The 18,074-nt window shown below is 35.1% G+C and overlaps 1 protein-coding gene and 1 long non-coding RNA gene across 2 annotated transcripts; one reads left to right on the top strand and one right to left on the bottom strand.

Moving 5' to 3' along the window:
- Nucleotides 1-10,794: 10,794 nt before the first annotated feature.
- LOC113335146 (salutaridinol 7-O-acetyltransferase-like) lies at nucleotides 10,795-12,664 on the bottom strand. The gene is made up of 2 exons (XM_026581277.1): nucleotides 12,312-12,664; nucleotides 10,795-12,215 (listed from the first exon to the last, which is right to left on the bottom strand). The coding sequence occupies exons 1-2, from the start codon at nucleotides 12,598-12,600 to the stop codon at nucleotides 11,182-11,184; spliced, it is 1,323 nt and encodes a 440-aa protein (XP_026437062.1). The 5' UTR covers nucleotides 12,601-12,664; the 3' UTR covers nucleotides 10,795-11,181.
- A 2,414-nt stretch (nucleotides 12,665-15,078) lies between these two features.
- LOC113335262 lies at nucleotides 15,079-15,788 on the top strand. Its single transcript, XR_003353237.1, has 2 exons — nucleotides 15,079-15,370; nucleotides 15,454-15,788. It is a non-coding gene; the product is annotated as an uncharacterized LOC113335262 (long non-coding RNA).
- The last annotated feature ends 2,286 nt before the right edge of the window (nucleotides 15,789-18,074 follow it).

The raw sequence follows: 18,074 nt of genomic DNA, 5'->3' as shown, positions 1-18,074 counted from the left end.
ATTATGAAGGACGTGCGAAGAAGCGAAAAGATCGGTGGAGAGCAGCAAGAGAGCTGAGGAAGGAAGAAGAATTAAGAATATACATGATAAGAGCACAAGAAGGAAGAACAATACCAAGTGAAATTCCAGAAGAAGAGGGTGCACCAATACACAAAATAAAAGAACCAACACCACTAGGAGAACCAAAAGCGAATTTTACCCCAACAGAGCAGACAAAAAATATAAATATTGGAACAGAGGATGATCCAAAGATATTAAAAATTGGAACAAAGATGGGAAGAGAGGAGGAAGAGCGAACGATCAATATCTTACGTGAATACAAAGACATTTTCATATGGAGTATGAAAGAATTGCCAGGAATAGATCCTTCTGTCGCATGCCACAAATTAGATATCAACAAGAACGCACGACCATTCAAGCAAAGGATAAGAAAGACAACAACCACATATCATCCTCAAATAGAAGCAGAGCTACAGAAGATGCTTGAGGCAGGAATAATAAGGCCATTAAAATATGCAGATCAAGTTGCAAGTGTCAAATTTTCTTAAAAGTAGAACTGTCAGGCTTGTGAACTGCAAGACACACAAGATGGCATAATCAAACATATAATTGTATCAGGAACAATGAATATCAAGATGAAACTGCTATTCACAAACACCCAAAACTTTCAGTAGAAGCTCTAGGCTAGAACAAGTTGCATAAACACCAATCTCACTGGAACCAGGACTGGATGGTGCGTTGGGCGGCATTGACTGAGTTAGATATAACTCACAACATGTTGTTCATAAAGGAAAACTTGATATCACAATATAATATCTTTCAGAAAACTAAATTTCATGTAAAGAAATCTCATTTCAGATCATTATCTAAAGTGTCCTAAAATCGAGCCGAAATGTCATCTGATTGTATACAAGAGTTTTGAGGTGTTGTTGTGTATCAATTCAACAAGTCTTCATATAAACTCTAAAATTCATGGTATCATGAACATCACCATATATCTAATTTCATACCCTAGCAAAGTTCTACTCCTCATGAACCAGTAATAAGAGATTGAAAAACAAAAAAAAAAAAAAAAAAAAAAAAAAAAAAAAAAAATAACACATCAACAACAAAAACAAATAGTTTCAAAGGAAAACCCTAAGATTCCAGGTGATCAACAAATTTGTAGAACTCACGAATCTCTTCTAAATTTCAAGTTCTGATCCTACCATGTTCAGTAACTAAGAAAAATTGAAATTAATTTCGAACGAATCCTTAGATTTCTAGTTCAGGAATTGAGAAGGTGAAGATAGAAACAATACTAGTTGATTCAATCAACAAGCCGGTATATAGAGTTCAACCCGATGAAACAAGAATAATTTAAGTTGATTCATACTTTCAGTTCGTTGATCAAGAACAAAGAAACCCCCTTTTAAATTACTTGTAAATCTCCATGGAAACCAATCAATTCAGCACATGAAACTCACCGCCTTCAATAGCTCAAGATGAAATCAGGGTTGGGTATGAATTTTCTATATTTTTGATTGATTTTTTTCCTGATCACCTGGATCTCTCGTCGATTTCTCTACTTTATTTTCTCTTACAGAGACCAAGTACTAAATTCCTAAATGGATAAGATTTAAGAGTTTTACCAGAATTCATTTCCAAACATACCCCCAACGAGAAACAAAACATATTACTGTGTCCAGATGAGAGTTCTCCACGTACCCCTTAACTGGTGTCGACTAAGCTAAGACAATACAGATTTTCACAGGTTCTAACACGCCACTAAGCTAAGACTGCACCCATCAAAAAAAGCATGCCAAAACGGACATCTAACATCCTAATAAAATGAATACTATTACCAAACAAATCCTATCCAACCGTATGGTTGGTCTCTGAAAAAAGATGAAACAACAACATCACAATAATTCCCAATCAAGCCTAGATTACTGAATAAATGAAGGACAAATCCTAGGATCGCTACACCTACAGATCAAGGCATTTCAATACAACTTTGTAAGAGAAACTCATATTCATCTAATTGTATGAATGTGTAACTTCGAGTTACACATGCTAATTGGATGTGTAGACGGAGGTTACACATGCTAATTGGATGTGTAGAGGAAAGTTACACAAGCTAATTGGATGTGTAGATGCAAGTTACACCTGCAAATTGGATGTATAGACGTCAGTTATACATGTTGTACGTCATCACATAACAAAAGTCATCTTAAAACATGAACTAGAACATCAACATGAATTTGATACCCCAATATACAAGTGTACTTGTGTCAACATGAACTAGAACATCAGCTACAATATCTATCAACAATGAATTTTAGGTTGTAAATAAACCCTAAATTTATACATAAAAATTACCTATATTCAAAGGAAAAATCATTTGATTCAAAAGCAAATATCGTTTTGTTCTTTTTTCTTGGATCTGTAATAAAAAAACAAATAAAATTAACAAAAATGGATTGATTCAAAAACAAAAAAATTGAAACTTAAAAATCAAATTAACTAAAGAGAAATAACAACTTTAGTTAATCGCTTTGTTCTTTTTCTTCCTTCCAATGTTCATACAATTTGCACTTGAGAATATTTTGATTGTTAGAATTCAAAACTAACAGCTTCAAATTAAAACATACCTATTTGTTTATCATCAAACTCTTTCCTCTCGTAATCTGCAGTTGGTTTAATCGATTCAAATTAAATCGATTTAGGATTTGAATCTGAAACTGAAATTCTTGTTTCTAACGTTTTTCGATCCGTTGTCCTGATTTTAGGATTTATCGATTCAGAAGATGATGAATAGTTTTGGATTTCTATCTGTGTTTGCAACCGATTTCAGCAATTTTTTTTGATTTTTTCGTTTTTTTTTTTCCGATCTGTTTCTGTGTATGGTGAGAGTGAGATCCGGTTTCTCTCTCTTGAAATGAAAATGAATGTGTGTGTTTGAGAGAAAACCTAGGTTAGATAGTTGTATAGTGAAGGTCAATTTGGTCATTTCGATCTCTATTAAAATTTATTTTTAGTTAGGGATCTGGTTTTAAAACTCTTTTAACTATGGACCACATATTATGGATTATCCATGGATCGGGTCTTAGCCTAATTTTGCCTAAAATAAATTACTCCATTAACTGTGACTCCAGGCGAATGCAATGAGTGGGTGATTTCTCCAATAGTTCTCCGCCCACCAGCACCCAAAGGTCTCCCACCGCTCCCAAGTGTATAAATTTGGACACGTCCATAGGCGATGTGATTGGGAGTAGTCTTTGATTCGACAGGGTAAGTGGATTCTAGCAACCTTATACTCCTTCGTTTTGGGAAGTAGTAGCCGAATCCGCTCCCAATGTGCCCGTTTTCCTCCAGAGATAATTTTGGAAGAGTAACGTATACTCCCGTGCAGGATCACACATGTAAACAGTATCATTACCATAAGGACTATGAGCTTCTGGTATGGAAATACAAATCATACCGTTGCACGAACTAACGGTGATAGGTTGGTCTTCTGCTATCTTTATAAGAGGATGATTAATCTTAGTAAGTATTGTGTGAGAAAACCGACGTCGATGCTGATTATTTACCTCGCCAGGATCTTCATAGTAGAATTGAACGCTTCTCCCGTCTAGTGAGACCAAGAAAATAAGACCCACCTTAAATTGAGAGAGGACGGTACCCCATGTTTTCAAGATTGATTGGCACTGTAGTTGTGAGAAATCTCACAACCACACCCTAGATCAAATGTATAGAACAATTTAAATAATTTCCATAAGAATCATAAGAACATTCATTAAAATATTTAAATTGAATACAAAGAGACAAAGAATCCTAACTTGCTCTCCAAACAATCTTTCTCTCCCCTAAAATCTTGTCTAAGCTTTCAAGAAAATCTCTCCCGTACAAGGTCGCTCGGCTCCTTATATAGGAGTTTAGATAGTGGATGACAGCTAATAAAGCCTTTATTTTCGGATTTAACGTGCGTCATTAACGCACGCTTACATTGACTCTTCTCGCACGTTTTCTTAATATCACACAACTCTTCACACTTTACTCGTGATTAAGCTGACGTCATCTGATGCATCATTTCAGATATGTTGTATGCGATTATCTTCGCATATTGGATAGGGGTGCGATATTTTACTCCTACATTTTGCCTCTTCTCATGCAGTTCTTTTTAGAGAAAGACCGATATGAGAAACTCTGATCTATACCGCCGCACCCATTCACCTTTTCGTATTCTTTTTTGCCGACATATTTCCGTAATTTCAGTTTAACTTTTTACACGTGTCGATTTCCTTCCTTTTCTACCGGCATGTCCTGATTTAACCGGTCACCTTTTTTACCTATTTATTAACTGAGTTTGATCTTTTCTCTTTTTACTTCGTCTTTCTTTCTCGTCTCTGTGAGTCCTCTGCAAATGTCCATTTTTCTCCAGCTTCTCGAAATTTCTTCATCCTCGTCTTCTCGAAATCTTGACTTTGATTTTGCTGCTGTTCTTATGGATCCTCACCCAAGGTTCGTATATTCTGTTTAAGTTGATCTTGTTTTTCTTCCTTTCTTTCGAATTTTCGACTACTGCTACTGATCTACTGTTATTATCATTCCCATACTGGTCATATGCAGCAAAAGCTCTTCCTATGGTACTACCAAGATTACAATTTCTAACCCTAAATCTTCTTAAAGCTTGAAAGACAGTGAATCTCTCAAGAGGAAACCTTTGCATAACAAAGGAGTAAGGAATATTTTCTTTTTTGTAAAACAATATTGTTGCCTCTATTTCTTATCTACGTTGTTCTTCGCAGGATTCCGATCACGAGATTGATGGCGGAAAAAAGTTAAAAATTAAGAGAGTTCGCAAAGCCCCATATCTCAACTCTGGTCTTATTGTCCCTGATTTTGGTTGTAAGGAGATCGATGTTCCTTCTCGCGCCAGCACTGATATTCCCGCACAAGGTTTGATTGCCTCTGCCCCTTCGAATATCTCTACTTCACCAAAGGAAATATTTTCCCCTCAAGAGGATGATCTAATCGAATATGGATGTAGTTGCAGGAAATCCTATAATACACCCCTCATTTAATTTCATTATTGATCAGCTCATTTTTAGGTTTTCACTCTTAATTTTATTGATTAATTTATAAATGTTCTTACAAGGAAAATAAAGAAATTAAGAATGATCTCTGCTCTCCACTTTCTCTCTCCTATTTACTTTTTTCTTATCCCAAAAAAGATATCTCCCTCTTACAACTCGAATGACTATTTATAAGGAAATACATAGTGGATGACAGCTAATCTGTCCTTTATTTTCGGGTATGGTTTGCGACATTCTCGCAACCTTACAAATGTTAATTTCGCAAGCTCTCTAATTTTCGCAAGACTATCACATCTTTCTCATGATTCTTGCTGACGTCGTTTCTGAAATTGTTCTGCGACGCTAATGTGCAATACCATTGATAATTTCGCTGAGACATAACTGTTGCGAGATTCTGATCCTACGTCTTGCCTCTTGTCATATCTTTCTCTGCAAAGTAGAGAATGATGTGATAAATGCCGCAGCTGCTTATCTTTTCATATTCCACATTATGATTATCCTTGTCTTTTAGAAGAAATCCCACAGAATACTCCCAGTTTGATTATCTCTGATAGTGAAGCTGACGATGAAGAATATGATAGTGGTGGAAGTTCTGATGGTGATGAGGATTCTGACGCAGATGAAGAAGGAAACAAGTCTGATGAAGATAATGAAGGATTAACCAAGAAATAGTCTTTACTTCTTTCTTTGATTCTTTGTAATACTTGTATATTTATTTTTTCTTTCTGTTTATTTGTATTTCTTTCATTTTGACATGCGTAAATTAAAACAATTCTTCTCATATAATCAATATAATCATTAATTCTTCAATTTTTGAGTAAATCTCTCGTATGGAGACAAATAATATTTTCTAATTTCATACATTCCCATACTTGCCTCTGTTATTTGAATCCAAATGAGAGGTTTCATAAGATTTTTCTTATTATATAATTTCACAACCTTTTGCGAAGTGAATTTTGTTTCTTTTCAAAATCTCATTCTCGTGGTCTTATTTTGCCTTCCTAATTAAAGGTCTTATTATGCCACCTCTTGTCATTGCGACAAAATCGCAGGACGTCCTTGCATTTTCATGCAAAAACCCATTGATCTTTCCTTAACTTTTTCTTCGTATTATGGCCTCTTCAGGAATGTTGCGGCAATATGACAGGCCTAAATATTCTTGCGAAAATAAAGTCCCATGACATTGTCGTCTTGCGACGAAATTGCAGGACATCTTCGCACTTTCATGCGAAAACCAATTGATCTCGTCTTATCCTTTTCTTTTGTATTATTGCCTCTTCAGGATTGTTGCACAAATATGACAAGCCTTAATATCCTTGCGAATAAAAAGACTCATGACATTTGCGTCTTAAGACACTTATCAGCTCCGTAATGGAGGGTGCCGCCCTTATCTCCCTCCTGGTTGCCCCTTCAAGGAGGCGTACTTCTACCATACAAGGTTAGCTCCTCCCATCCAGTCTTAACAACAACCAGTTGTTTTCACAGCCTCTTATCCCTTTTACCTATAGGGCTTATGGTTACGAGACTGCACCCTAAGTGGGGTTTTCTTCAGGTCGAGTGCAGTATAAGCCAAGACTTGTCAAGAATGGCAAGGACGCTTCAAACGCCCCCGAAACTCTTGACTCAACTGTGTACCTCGGCTCCTTGATCAGATTTGCACTCCTTGGGAGAGTCCTTATTACCTTAGTCGCCCAACCTAAGTCATATGATTAAGCTGAGAATCCAAGGTTCCTCTCCCGGATGGGTTTTATTGACCCCAAATCTCCATGACTCAGGTTCCGGTGGCGGTGTAGCCTTTCCCTAAGCCATGTAACAGGTACCCCCTTATATGACGTACTTTAGGTCTTACATTTGCCTCTTACGAAATTGTATTCGCGAACTAGGGTGTACGCCATAAAGGTTCGCCTCTTTCTCTTTTGTCAATCTTCTCTGATTATTTTCTGTAAAATTCATTATCTTTGCGAAAGTCTCGCAAATCATTATATTGTATCTGAATTTCGCAATCTCAATTTTGTTGTTCAATCAAATGTATTTTTGAGAATTTTACTTATTGCGAGATTATCGCAACAACTTAACAATTCATACATTCCTTGTTTTTATTACTTTTGCCATCCTCTGCTTCTTTATTATTCTCTTCTATTGCTTCCTTGGTAGTAGTATGTTCATCCTTTTTATTCTAAGCTAATATTAATTTCGCAACATATCTTCTCCTTTATTTTCAATTGTATCCACCATCAACCTCTCACTTCTTTGTACGTCTTTGATTTTGTGTCGCCAGTTTTCCTTCTTGTTTGCTCTTCCTTCGCAAGACTCTATCTCAGTTTCGTAACATCTCTTTCCTTCTACCAAATCTCCCTTTATGATTCCTACACCATTGGGGTGAGGGAATTTGATGCATTGGTGGAAATTTGAAGCTACACCTAGAATCCCATGTAGCCAAGGTCGACCAATTAACGCATTGTAGGGTGATTCTACATCAACGACACAGAATGATATTTTAGAAGATATTCCCTTCAATGGAATTTGCATAGTAACCTCCCCTTTAGGCTTGTTAGCAGTACCATTAAAACCATAAATCTTATATGTTGATGGTATAAGATCATCATCTCTTCCACCCATGGTTTTATAAGTATGATAAAATAAGATGTTCACTGAGCTTCCAGTATCGACTAGAATTCTATTGATTGCCCATGAATCTTCAGCTTCATCATCCTCATCTTCCTTCGGTTTTGGATTAATTTCTAATTTTATTACCAATGGATTGTCATGCACCTCTTCTCCTTCGATAATTTCTTCTGCGGTAAAAGAAATGATTTGTTTCTTCCATTCCTCTAATCGCGAGATTTTCGCAATATTCATAATTTCTCTTCCATTATTATTTCTTGCGAACACTCTACTCAAAACATTATCATGAATCTTCAATTGTCTTATATGTATGTACGATAGAGTGACAGAATAGATTTTTTGTTTTTGCACCAACTTCTATGAAGAATGTTTCTTTCTTATTCATCGTATTCACTTTGTGATGTTCTGGCGGTGGTGGTAATGGTTGAGGTTGCGGATGCCCTACCAGAAAGTCGTTTAGTTTTCCTTTATCTATCATTCTCAAAATAATTCTCTTCACATTTCTGCAATCGTTTATGGTATGTCCATGAAAATGATGATAAGAACAAAATTCATGACTTCTGTGATTTGGAGGTGGTTCTGTTCCCATATTCCATGGTGTTGGTATATTCTCCATCAATATTATAGCTTCCCATATATTCTCCACACTTGCATTTAGAGGTGGCATCTTGATTTCTTCCCATATAAAGAAAGTTCATGGCACATGAGAAACATCAACAACACAGTAAGGTTTGCATTACTAGTAAAACCGAGACCAATAAACATAAACATAAACATAAATAAGAAATTATGAATGCAATCCATGCTAAACATGGACCTTTAAGGATTCTATATCATTATTGTTTACAAATAATAATTTCAGTTTCTTTATTGTTTCTTTTTTTTTTTCTGAAAATATGCAGATCGGAAAATTGTATTATGAAAAGTTTCCAGGTGTTAGTGATGAATTGCATTCGTTAGCACAGGGTGTTGAATCTCGCGCAAAATCATTTTCTGCTTGCATCTATAATGTAGTTCGATTCCATGCAAAACAACGTGAACTTCGTCAAACGATCCAGAATAGCGGATTGGTAGTAGACGGGGAACACAAGAGTAAGCCAATTGAATTCTTTGGTAGCTTGCAAGATGTTATTGAATTAGACTTTTTGTATGGCCACCGAGTTGTGTTATTTAAATGTGATTGGTTTGACGTAACTCCTGGAAGGACAAGAATTCGAAAGGATTATAATTTGACATGTATAAATACTAGTAAAATGTGGTACAACATTGATCCTTTCGTTCTTGCATCACAAGCGCAACAAGTGTTCTACCTAGATGACTACAAGGATGGAGAAAATTGGAAAGTGGCTCAGAAAATGCATCATGGACACATACGGGATGTTCCAGAAATGGATATCAATGAAGTACAACTAGAAACAGAAACAACTATTGATGAGGCATATCACCAGAACAAAGAGGCTCCATTGCTATTATCCACTGTTCAGGAAGATGATAACGAGGCAACTGTACTTCATAGAGATGATGATGTTGAACTCGAAACCATAGATGCAGATCTTGTTCTAGCTGAGGATGTCATAGATGATGATGAGGAGGAGGAGGAAAAAGACGAAACATTGTTTAACTATAACAATGACGTGGTAGAGCCTGAGGATATTGTGACAGAAGAAGATGACTCAGATCTAGAATATCAGTTCGTTACTACTATTTTACTTGAAACTTAATATTCGTTGCTAGTTTACTTTGAAACTCGATAAATATTCATTTTAAGACTAATTTTTGCTCGAACGGTTATGTAATTTATGGCTTTGCCTTATTAAATTACTTTACAATTTCATTTTTTTTAATTAAATATTTTCATTGTGTTTCGATTTTATTGCACAGATTGTAATATTCGTATATTAAGTCCGAAGAAATCCTTGAATGGAAAAGTATACAAAGCATTAATCTTTGATGAATTCTGTAGAGATGACATTGTTGATTGTCAAGAATCTCTTATAAAATGATAGGCAACTTGCATTAACAAGATCTGCTAAAACATTAATGAAGGGGAGGCCAGGCCCTAAACTGAAACCTATCACGTTCGCCAAAACTAAACTCAAATGCTATTGGTAACCATTTGAAACGACCATTAGGGAAGCACTCGTGTTCGTAATAGGTAGTAGAAATTATTTATCATTATAATGTCCAAAATTTTCGCCGTTGTAAAACTATTTTTTACTAACAACTATTTTTTGTTACAAACATATAAGTAACCCTAACAACACGCTATTTCGTCAGCAGAAACTTTCTGTTATGTCTAAAATTTTATCACCCTAAAACATTCTTTCCAGCGGTTATTCTTGTTCGTGGCAGAAAAACACGTTGGCGTTAACATTTTATTTCTCACCTAAAGTTTATATCGTGACGAAGTATTTTAGATGCAAAAACAGTATGACGACAAAATCTTGTCCCGTCGCAGTTAAAAGTTTTCAAAAGCCATTAGATATTGTCATCCTATATATATTTAACGAGAAAACAAAATAGTAGTTACAAATTATTTTTTCGCAGTTAAAAGTTTTCAAAAACCATTGGATATTGTCATCCTATATATATTTAACGAGAAAACAAAATAGTAGTTACAAATTTATTTATTTTTGCGACGACCATTTATCATTGTCAGTATAAGTAAAATTGGTGACTGGCGAAATTCTCGTCGAACAAATCATCAGCGACGGAGGAAATCACGACAAGTTTTAGTTGTCATCCATGCTATCGGTGACAATTGTAAAGACAAAATATTTCTTTTGTCGCAAAAAGAATATGTATACTAACAATTTTGATATTGGTGACAAGTGAATATGTTTCGTGACTAAACAAACTTTGATGGGAAAACATTTGGCACTAAAGACCCATTTTCCATTTTCTTGCAGTGTTGATTACTTTTCATCGAATTGCAAAAGCAATAACCCCTTGAATCTTAGATGAATTTGTTTGTGATTATAGCTAACGATATATAATCACTCTGGAACTAGGATATCACAAGAAAATAAAATCCATATAAAAAAGTGTTTCACTCGAACAAGACATCACACCCAGAAAGGAAAGCACCGCAGATAACAAATTGTAGGTAATTGAGCTTGTAATTAGGAAATTGGACTAAAGAGACGTACTACGGGATTCAATGTAATTATAAGGCACTGAGAACCGGTTAGCCGGCCCGTTTCCCTGGTCAATATAAGCAGCTCACTTTGGACACAAGCCATTACGAGCTTAAGATAATATTTTGAAATCTTGCAAACTTCATCAGCAGATTTGAAGTCACCACCATTGCATTAATCTATAAACATGACGAAAATAGTTAATGCGTACAGTTACAACTTAAAAAGTTCACCAAACTTTAATGTTAGTACGCCAAGAAAATGCTAGTATTAGACAAACTTTTTACTAGCCTTGAGTCGTGAATATGATGAACACTGAACCGCGCACTTAATGTCTGCAATTAAGTTTTAGCATAATGCAACAGTTGATGATTTTCCTCGAATATTGACATGTCTTCCTCTTCTAAACTTACCCAGGCTTCTATTCCCGTACCACATTTTGTGTCCATGATCAAAAGAGAGTTTTTGTATTCACCAGTAGTATTACAAGCTATCCAACATGGTTTTCCCCAACCAAAATCAGTTTCATAGAATGGAAACCTACTCAAACTACTAATCCAACATACCTGAACTTTGATACCCCCATCATCATCACCGCCGGCGCTGATATTTCTGAGATGAGACGAGTTTCCGATTGACTTTAAGAAATCAGTATCACCATCTTTTAATTTTCTTATGTAGTCACCATTGATCTCGTTGATTGCTGCCCTTAGCTGTCCTACTAATCCATCTAATGTCTTTGCAAAATCCTTGCTACTCTCCTCGTCGTCATTACCCGTTGCAGTAGTAATTGATTCCGCTGTTGAATCCATTATGACATTCCCGAATGATGCTTGAGGCAATGGTGGATCTAACCTCGTTCTCAAATTCACAGCAAAGTTCAATAAGGATTTGAGGGCCACCGGTGTTTTCGTAGATGGCGGAGAACTGCGACGCATTTTGACTCTACCAATATCTATAAAGGTCTTCCAAATCAGTGCGGATATTGCCTCAACACGAGTTGGGTATTTTGAAAACACAGAGCTGCCACTTCTTGACGCTGCAATTTTTTCACGGAGGGAAGCTACTCCGGCCGCACAGAATATAAACCTTTTTGTTATGACATTCTCTCCTTTAACCACATCATCAGGTTCAAATGGTGGTACTTGTCTCTCCATAGGTAGTGCTGGGAAGATGGATGACGAATCAAAAGTTGGATAAACAATCTCCTCGGCGTGTACACCACGAGCATTGGCCGCCCATGCGTTTAAGAATGTCATGGCTGTGCAAGCATCGACCACCTTGTGGGATAAACACACACTAATGGCTACTCCGCCGCACTCGAACATATTCACCTGAACAACTAACTGAGCTTGTTTCGCAGCACCATTGATATCTGCAAGGATATGAGATGGACTAAGTTGGTGTACTGCATCCACACACATAAAATTAGACATAAGACCATTAACTTTGGTTTCGATATAATCGACACCTTCATTTGTACAATCAACTAAGATGTTATCTTTGATTCTACCAGCGATAGGGTAGAACTTAGTTAGGGTTTCAGATAATGATTTCTTGAGAATATCTGATTTTCTACATTGACTGCCATGACTCGAAAAGGGATGATGATCATCATCATCATCCGAGTAAAAAATAACAATGGGTACATAAAGAGGAGGAAGAAGTTGATCCAGAAGAGAGAGTTTGAAATTTCTAAGGTAGTGAGGGATCGGTGATGAAGGTTTGATGATCTCTTTCGAAACAATTTCGACCTTCATGATTCTGTAGAAGAAGACTAACGACAGTTTCAAAACTAGACTACTGTATTTGTACCAAGTTCAAACTTGCTACGTATGGACGAAGATAAGGATAGATTGGACTGTTGTATAAATAGATAAGACAAGATTCTCCAAGTAAACTTACAGCGACCAAGGATATCGTGTCCAGGCTTCTCAAGTATTATTTGTTCTTTTTTATTATCATCAGTAAACTTTGTCTGATTATCATCAATAAATTTTGTGCTGTCAACTAGCTGCGTAAAAATATGTGTCGTCTTTGTCAAAGTTATTGTCTCTCTGTCTCGGAAATATAAGACGTTACCTATAGGAGGCGCTAGCTAGGAAATGCATGCACAGCTAGTGTCACCGCAAAAGATTGTCGATGCATGTCATGTCGCGTTGTTGCATTTCCCAAACTACTAATTTAAGGGGATACATCGTGGGAACTGGAACCTAGACACGCGAGAAAAAAAAAGTCATCAACCAAACCACATCCTTATAACTCGGGTGTGGTGAGTGATCACATCATTTGCATGAGTGACTGATACAACCGCATCGCGCCATATGTATGCATGCAAAATACGTGTAAAATTAATAAAACTGTAGAGTGTCATATTTATGTCTCTATTGATAGTTGTTGCAAGCACGTAACTTTGTTGACTTGGGCATCTGGGTGGCCAGTCAATGGTTGTTTTCCGCTGCTGATCTGCAAGGATAGCAATGTGCGTAGAGAATGGATAAAGATTTCTAAGATAAATTATTCAGTCCTGCTATCACGTGCGCGACAAGAAAAATGAATCCGCAGTTAACTGCCGTTGGATTAGCATCATCAATTTTAGATCTTGCTAGTAAAATATTTTAATATATTTTCCGGATTTTATTCCCCTGCACGTTCATTTGAAACCAAAATATACCCTCCCTCCCTCCCAGTCCCCCTCTATCCTTCCTCTTCGTTCAAATCGTTTCAATTCTTCTCATCTTATTATCCATGGCTGAGCAATTCATTATCGTAGGTAGTGAAAGATGTACAGATTTCTGGACCTTTGTTAGGGTTGTGTTTGAATATAATGATCTATAATGAGTATAATGAATTACAATTGACTTGGATGATGAACATATTCCTATAATCTCCATTCAATTCCTATAATTAGCTTTGTCGTAGTTTCAATTATTGTACGTGATGCCATTAATTTATTTGAGACAGATTAAGCACTAATATTTTTGGATAACATCTTCGATTCTTTACTGTTGTCGATAATCTTTCATAAAAAAAAAAAAAATGGTTTTCAAATTTATTTGTTAGACTACCTTATTCAAATTGAGATTTGAAGGATTATAATGATAAATTATATCAATAAATGGGACAATACAGATAATACAAGATTTACAATCGAAACTTAAAACAACGAGATAAGAAAACCATATTAAACTTTTGTAGCCCGTTAAAGTATTGAATATCCTTATAATGGTTTCTGACCATTTTGTTTCTTGATCATCAAAGTAATCAGATGTTTCCATAAAAGGGAAGTAATATGTCCAAATTAGTTTCTTCACAAATGATCTCCACATCTGACAAAGTAGATCGTTTTCATCCAAAACATGATTAATAACAATGCAAATCCAAATCCACAATAAAAACCAAATATGGGAATAAGAAAATAAGTTCTGATAGTATTGTGAGACCATCAGACCGATTTGAAAATCATAAAAATTGTTTAGAAACAATTTTTTTTATTCGAAGATAAATATATACAAGAAAACAAACTCGATTTGTCTGATAGATCCGAACAAACCAAACCAAAACCGGACAAATCAATCATTTGAGTTTTGAAGGAAGTATATTTTTTTTTCTTTCTTCCTTAATGCATATCCAACAGTGGGTGTAAAAAATCCTACGTGGAAGTCTAATTAAGACATTTATTTAAGAGATTATACACATATAGTAAATATAGGACCGTATGGTTAATAAACTATCTCCAATAGTGAAAGGTTTAATCTGTAGAATATATTTTATATGATAAAATCTTAACCGTTTATCTTTACTTAAACTAACTTCTAAGAAAATAAAATAATTGAAAATATGACTGGAGGTGCAAGTGAAGGTGTAAATAAGACTTTCTTTAACACCTTCATATTTATTTTCTCATCCCTCCTAATTTGTAGGATCCCACCATTGGAGATGGATTTATGTGAATTAGGGGTCTAAAATCCTACATGTCATGAAAAAAAAAAAAATTTGACTCCCTGTTGGAGATGCTCTTAGGTTCAGAGAGAAAATAGGGGAGGATAGAGATGTCTCATTTTCCACATGGCACCGTCACTGGAGTTTTCGAGAAAAAAAAGCAAGGGGAGAAAATTAGAAAAATCCTACTAGAATTTAGATTTTTGTTGTGGTTGAGGTCGAGAAAAAAATGAAATTAGAGAAAAAATAAATCATTTTCTTTTTTCAGTTTTTTTACTTTCTCTTCTGAAGCCTATTATAAGGAAGGTAAAATTGAGGATATTCTCACAAATTAGAGGATACTCAAAGAAAAAAAAATATTATGAAATAATTTAGGAATCTCTTATCCAATTAAATGTTGTGTGACTAAATTATCCTTAGATATCCCCAAATGTATTAACAATCGGCACTGGAAGGTTTTACCCGATATTCAAAACAATACCGATCGTACCAGTCGGTATTGCATTCATGGGTAAAAACAATGCCGAATAGGTTAATTTGAATCAAAAAACTATCAAGCCAAACAATAACAATCAGTGTGTTACAAAAGTAAGTTATCATATAACTTTTTGAATTAATCCCGATTCCTATTTTGTTTGATTGTAATTAATGATCATTTGTTTTGTTATTAGGTGGAAATACTTGGGAAAAAGACGGAAGGATTATCAAAAGGGATGTTGAAGAAGATGGAGGCGGAGTATAGATCAATGTTGTCCACCACAACAACATCTTCTGCAATTGAGAGCGCGGCCAGTTCTGCGTCGATTCCAGTCGATTTGGAATCCCCCACAATTCCTTTTCATGTTCGATAAAAGATTATCAATATCATCAACGACAGACAAGTATTTGGCTTTTAATTATTAATATTCTAATTTACAACAAAAGTTCAAACTAATTTTATATATAATAATGACTAAAATGTGTTTATGTTTTTTTGTCCTCCTGAAAAAGTAAAATTTGATTGAAACTGTGGTTATCATTTTGTAAATTGCTTATTTTTTTTTTTTTTATCTGGTTATCGTTTTGCAATTAAAATGTGGTTATTTTTTTAATTTAGAAGGCATAATTGGGGGATACCAAATTAAAAATGTCCCTTAGCGAATATCCATCCCCACATAACAGTGAATATCCCCCAATTTGTGAGAGTATCTCCCAATTGTGCCTTCATCATAGCGCTCTAATAGTTTAGTTTTCAGGGTTCCTATGGATTTAAATGTTCTAACTGTGGATGAGAGGACCTAATCTATATCAAAAATACAAAAATATCCTTTAATAACTAGCTTAATAACCAAAATTAAACCTAACTGAACAAAAAACTATTTCGAACCCCGCAAAAATAATAACTTCATTTTCTTCTTTCTCCTCTCTTCTTCTCCTCCATCGCCTCTTCTTCCATATTTTTTATTATTAAATGATGATTAATCGTCGATTATTAACTTATGATCAAAGTAATTAATATCATGTAGGGGTGTCATATCGGTCGGGTCCGATACACCTATACAAAAGATTATATCGTATTTTATGGGTGATACATCATTAAAATTATAATTTTAAATATTTATAAATGTTTCAGTCTAAAAAAAATTGGTACCATATGATAAATTAATTCTCAAGATCAAGAGATTTATTGAACAAATTTAATTTCATTTCACTATTTATCCCATATTTACTAATCCTATTTTAGATGACCCTGTCATTGGTACTAACTTGATTGAATTTATGGTGTTGAAGATAAAAGTGTTTACGATAATAAATTCTCATTTGATAAATCTTATGCAGCAAGAAAATGAGCACTAAAGAACCACGGTTGTTTCAAAGATAAGAAATTCATTAAAAAATGAAATAGTTGAAAATTTTCCTTATTGATTCAGACTGAGTTTCAAGGGTACAGAAGAAGAAGATTATTAGAAGGAAGGATTTTCTTTACAGATTTTCAAATGTAAATAATTATCCTACCAAATTACCCTTACCGATATTATCAGCGTATCGGTGAATCCAGGAAATATCGGTCTCTAGCGGCCGATACAAGGGCTTTATTCGTTCAATCTTTGTATTGACAATATTTCAAATATCGTAATGGTTTTCTCGATACATGATAAGAACCTATAATATCGGGCGGTATGACCGATATTGAATTCCTTGCCTGTGATGACTTCAATTGGGTAAGAATCGAAAAACTTGCCCCTCTTTTGTTCCTTTTAATTCCATCAATAGGTTAGATTTGATTGAATTAGGGATTTAAAATTTAGATTAATTTCAGAAAATACAGTTGAGAAATAGTGATTTCCTAACCGTAAACATTTTGGAAAATATGAACTCCCAACCGTATATAATATTTACGATTAGGAAACCTAACCGAGTATTAAAATTTTGAAAAGAAAAAAAGTAAGTGCTTAATCAAAATTCTAACATTTCATATACGTATCTATTGATCCAAAATCCTCAGTTTGTTTGTATCCTCGAGTATCCGCTACAGATGTGAAATGTTCTAAGATTTATTTCCAAGATTTCTCAAGAGCCTAATGGCTATTTTTCTCCAACAAGCTCAGCCTCTCAATCGTTTCAATCTTATGATTGAATCAGTTTGATGGTGTGCTAATCGAACTTGTCCGCTGTCCAAGGAGAAATCTTTTGATCCTTCCCCTTGGGGTCAGGATTTATTGGTTAGTATAGCTGGTAGATCTAATCAAAGAAGAGATCGTATGCTCAAAAGATTTGATTTGATGTGTATATCATCTAAGGAGACTTCTCTAGAAGAAACGATAAGGTTGTCCTCTAGAAGTGAGAAAACTGGATCTGTAGGAGAAGATTCCAGATCGAGGGTTAAAGAATATGAGGTAATCTTTGATGCACCTAGCAAGTTGATACAACTGGAAAGGAAGACATTCAAGATAGAAATAGAAGCTTACGGGACGACGGAGATTATGTAGAGAGGGGAAGACGTGGTTTTGGAGCGTGGTTGGCTTTTCATTTGGAGATGACCATCTGGATGTATGAGGTATTGGTGCAGGCTTGTGAAGAAAATATCAATCTTTCAAAATGGAGTGAGAGAAGAGGGGAGGATGTCTACCTTGCTCAAATACAAAAGAATGAAGAAGGAGAATACATAAGAGATAAGAGTTTCTAGATTTAAAAGAGGAGGTGAAGATAAATCTTACAACATTTGTTTCCCTGGTGGACAAAAGAAAGAATGTTGGTAAAGTTTTTCTGAGGGGCCAGTTTCTTTCCTGAAAGAGAAGAAAATACAGAAAGA

Source organism: Papaver somniferum, unplaced genomic scaffold, assembly GCF_003573695.1.
Source record: "Papaver somniferum cultivar HN1 unplaced genomic scaffold, ASM357369v1 unplaced-scaffold_139, whole genome shotgun sequence".
Lineage (NCBI taxonomy): Eukaryota > Viridiplantae > Streptophyta > Magnoliopsida > Ranunculales > Papaveraceae > Papaver > Papaver somniferum.
Note: the sequence above shows the minus strand (reverse complement) of the source record. Positions and strands in the feature narration are given on the sequence as shown.

Bases quoted from the DNA above. Each gene is read 5' to 3' on its own strand.
- LOC113335146 (XM_026581277.1), bottom strand. From the start codon at position 12,600: ATGAAGGTCGAAATTGTTTCGAAAGAGATCATCAAACCTTCATCACCG. The intron at 12,216-12,311 runs GTGTCGATTATA...ATATCCTTGCAG, and splicing joins AGTTGATTGTACAAATGAAG to ATATCAATGGTGCTGCGAAA.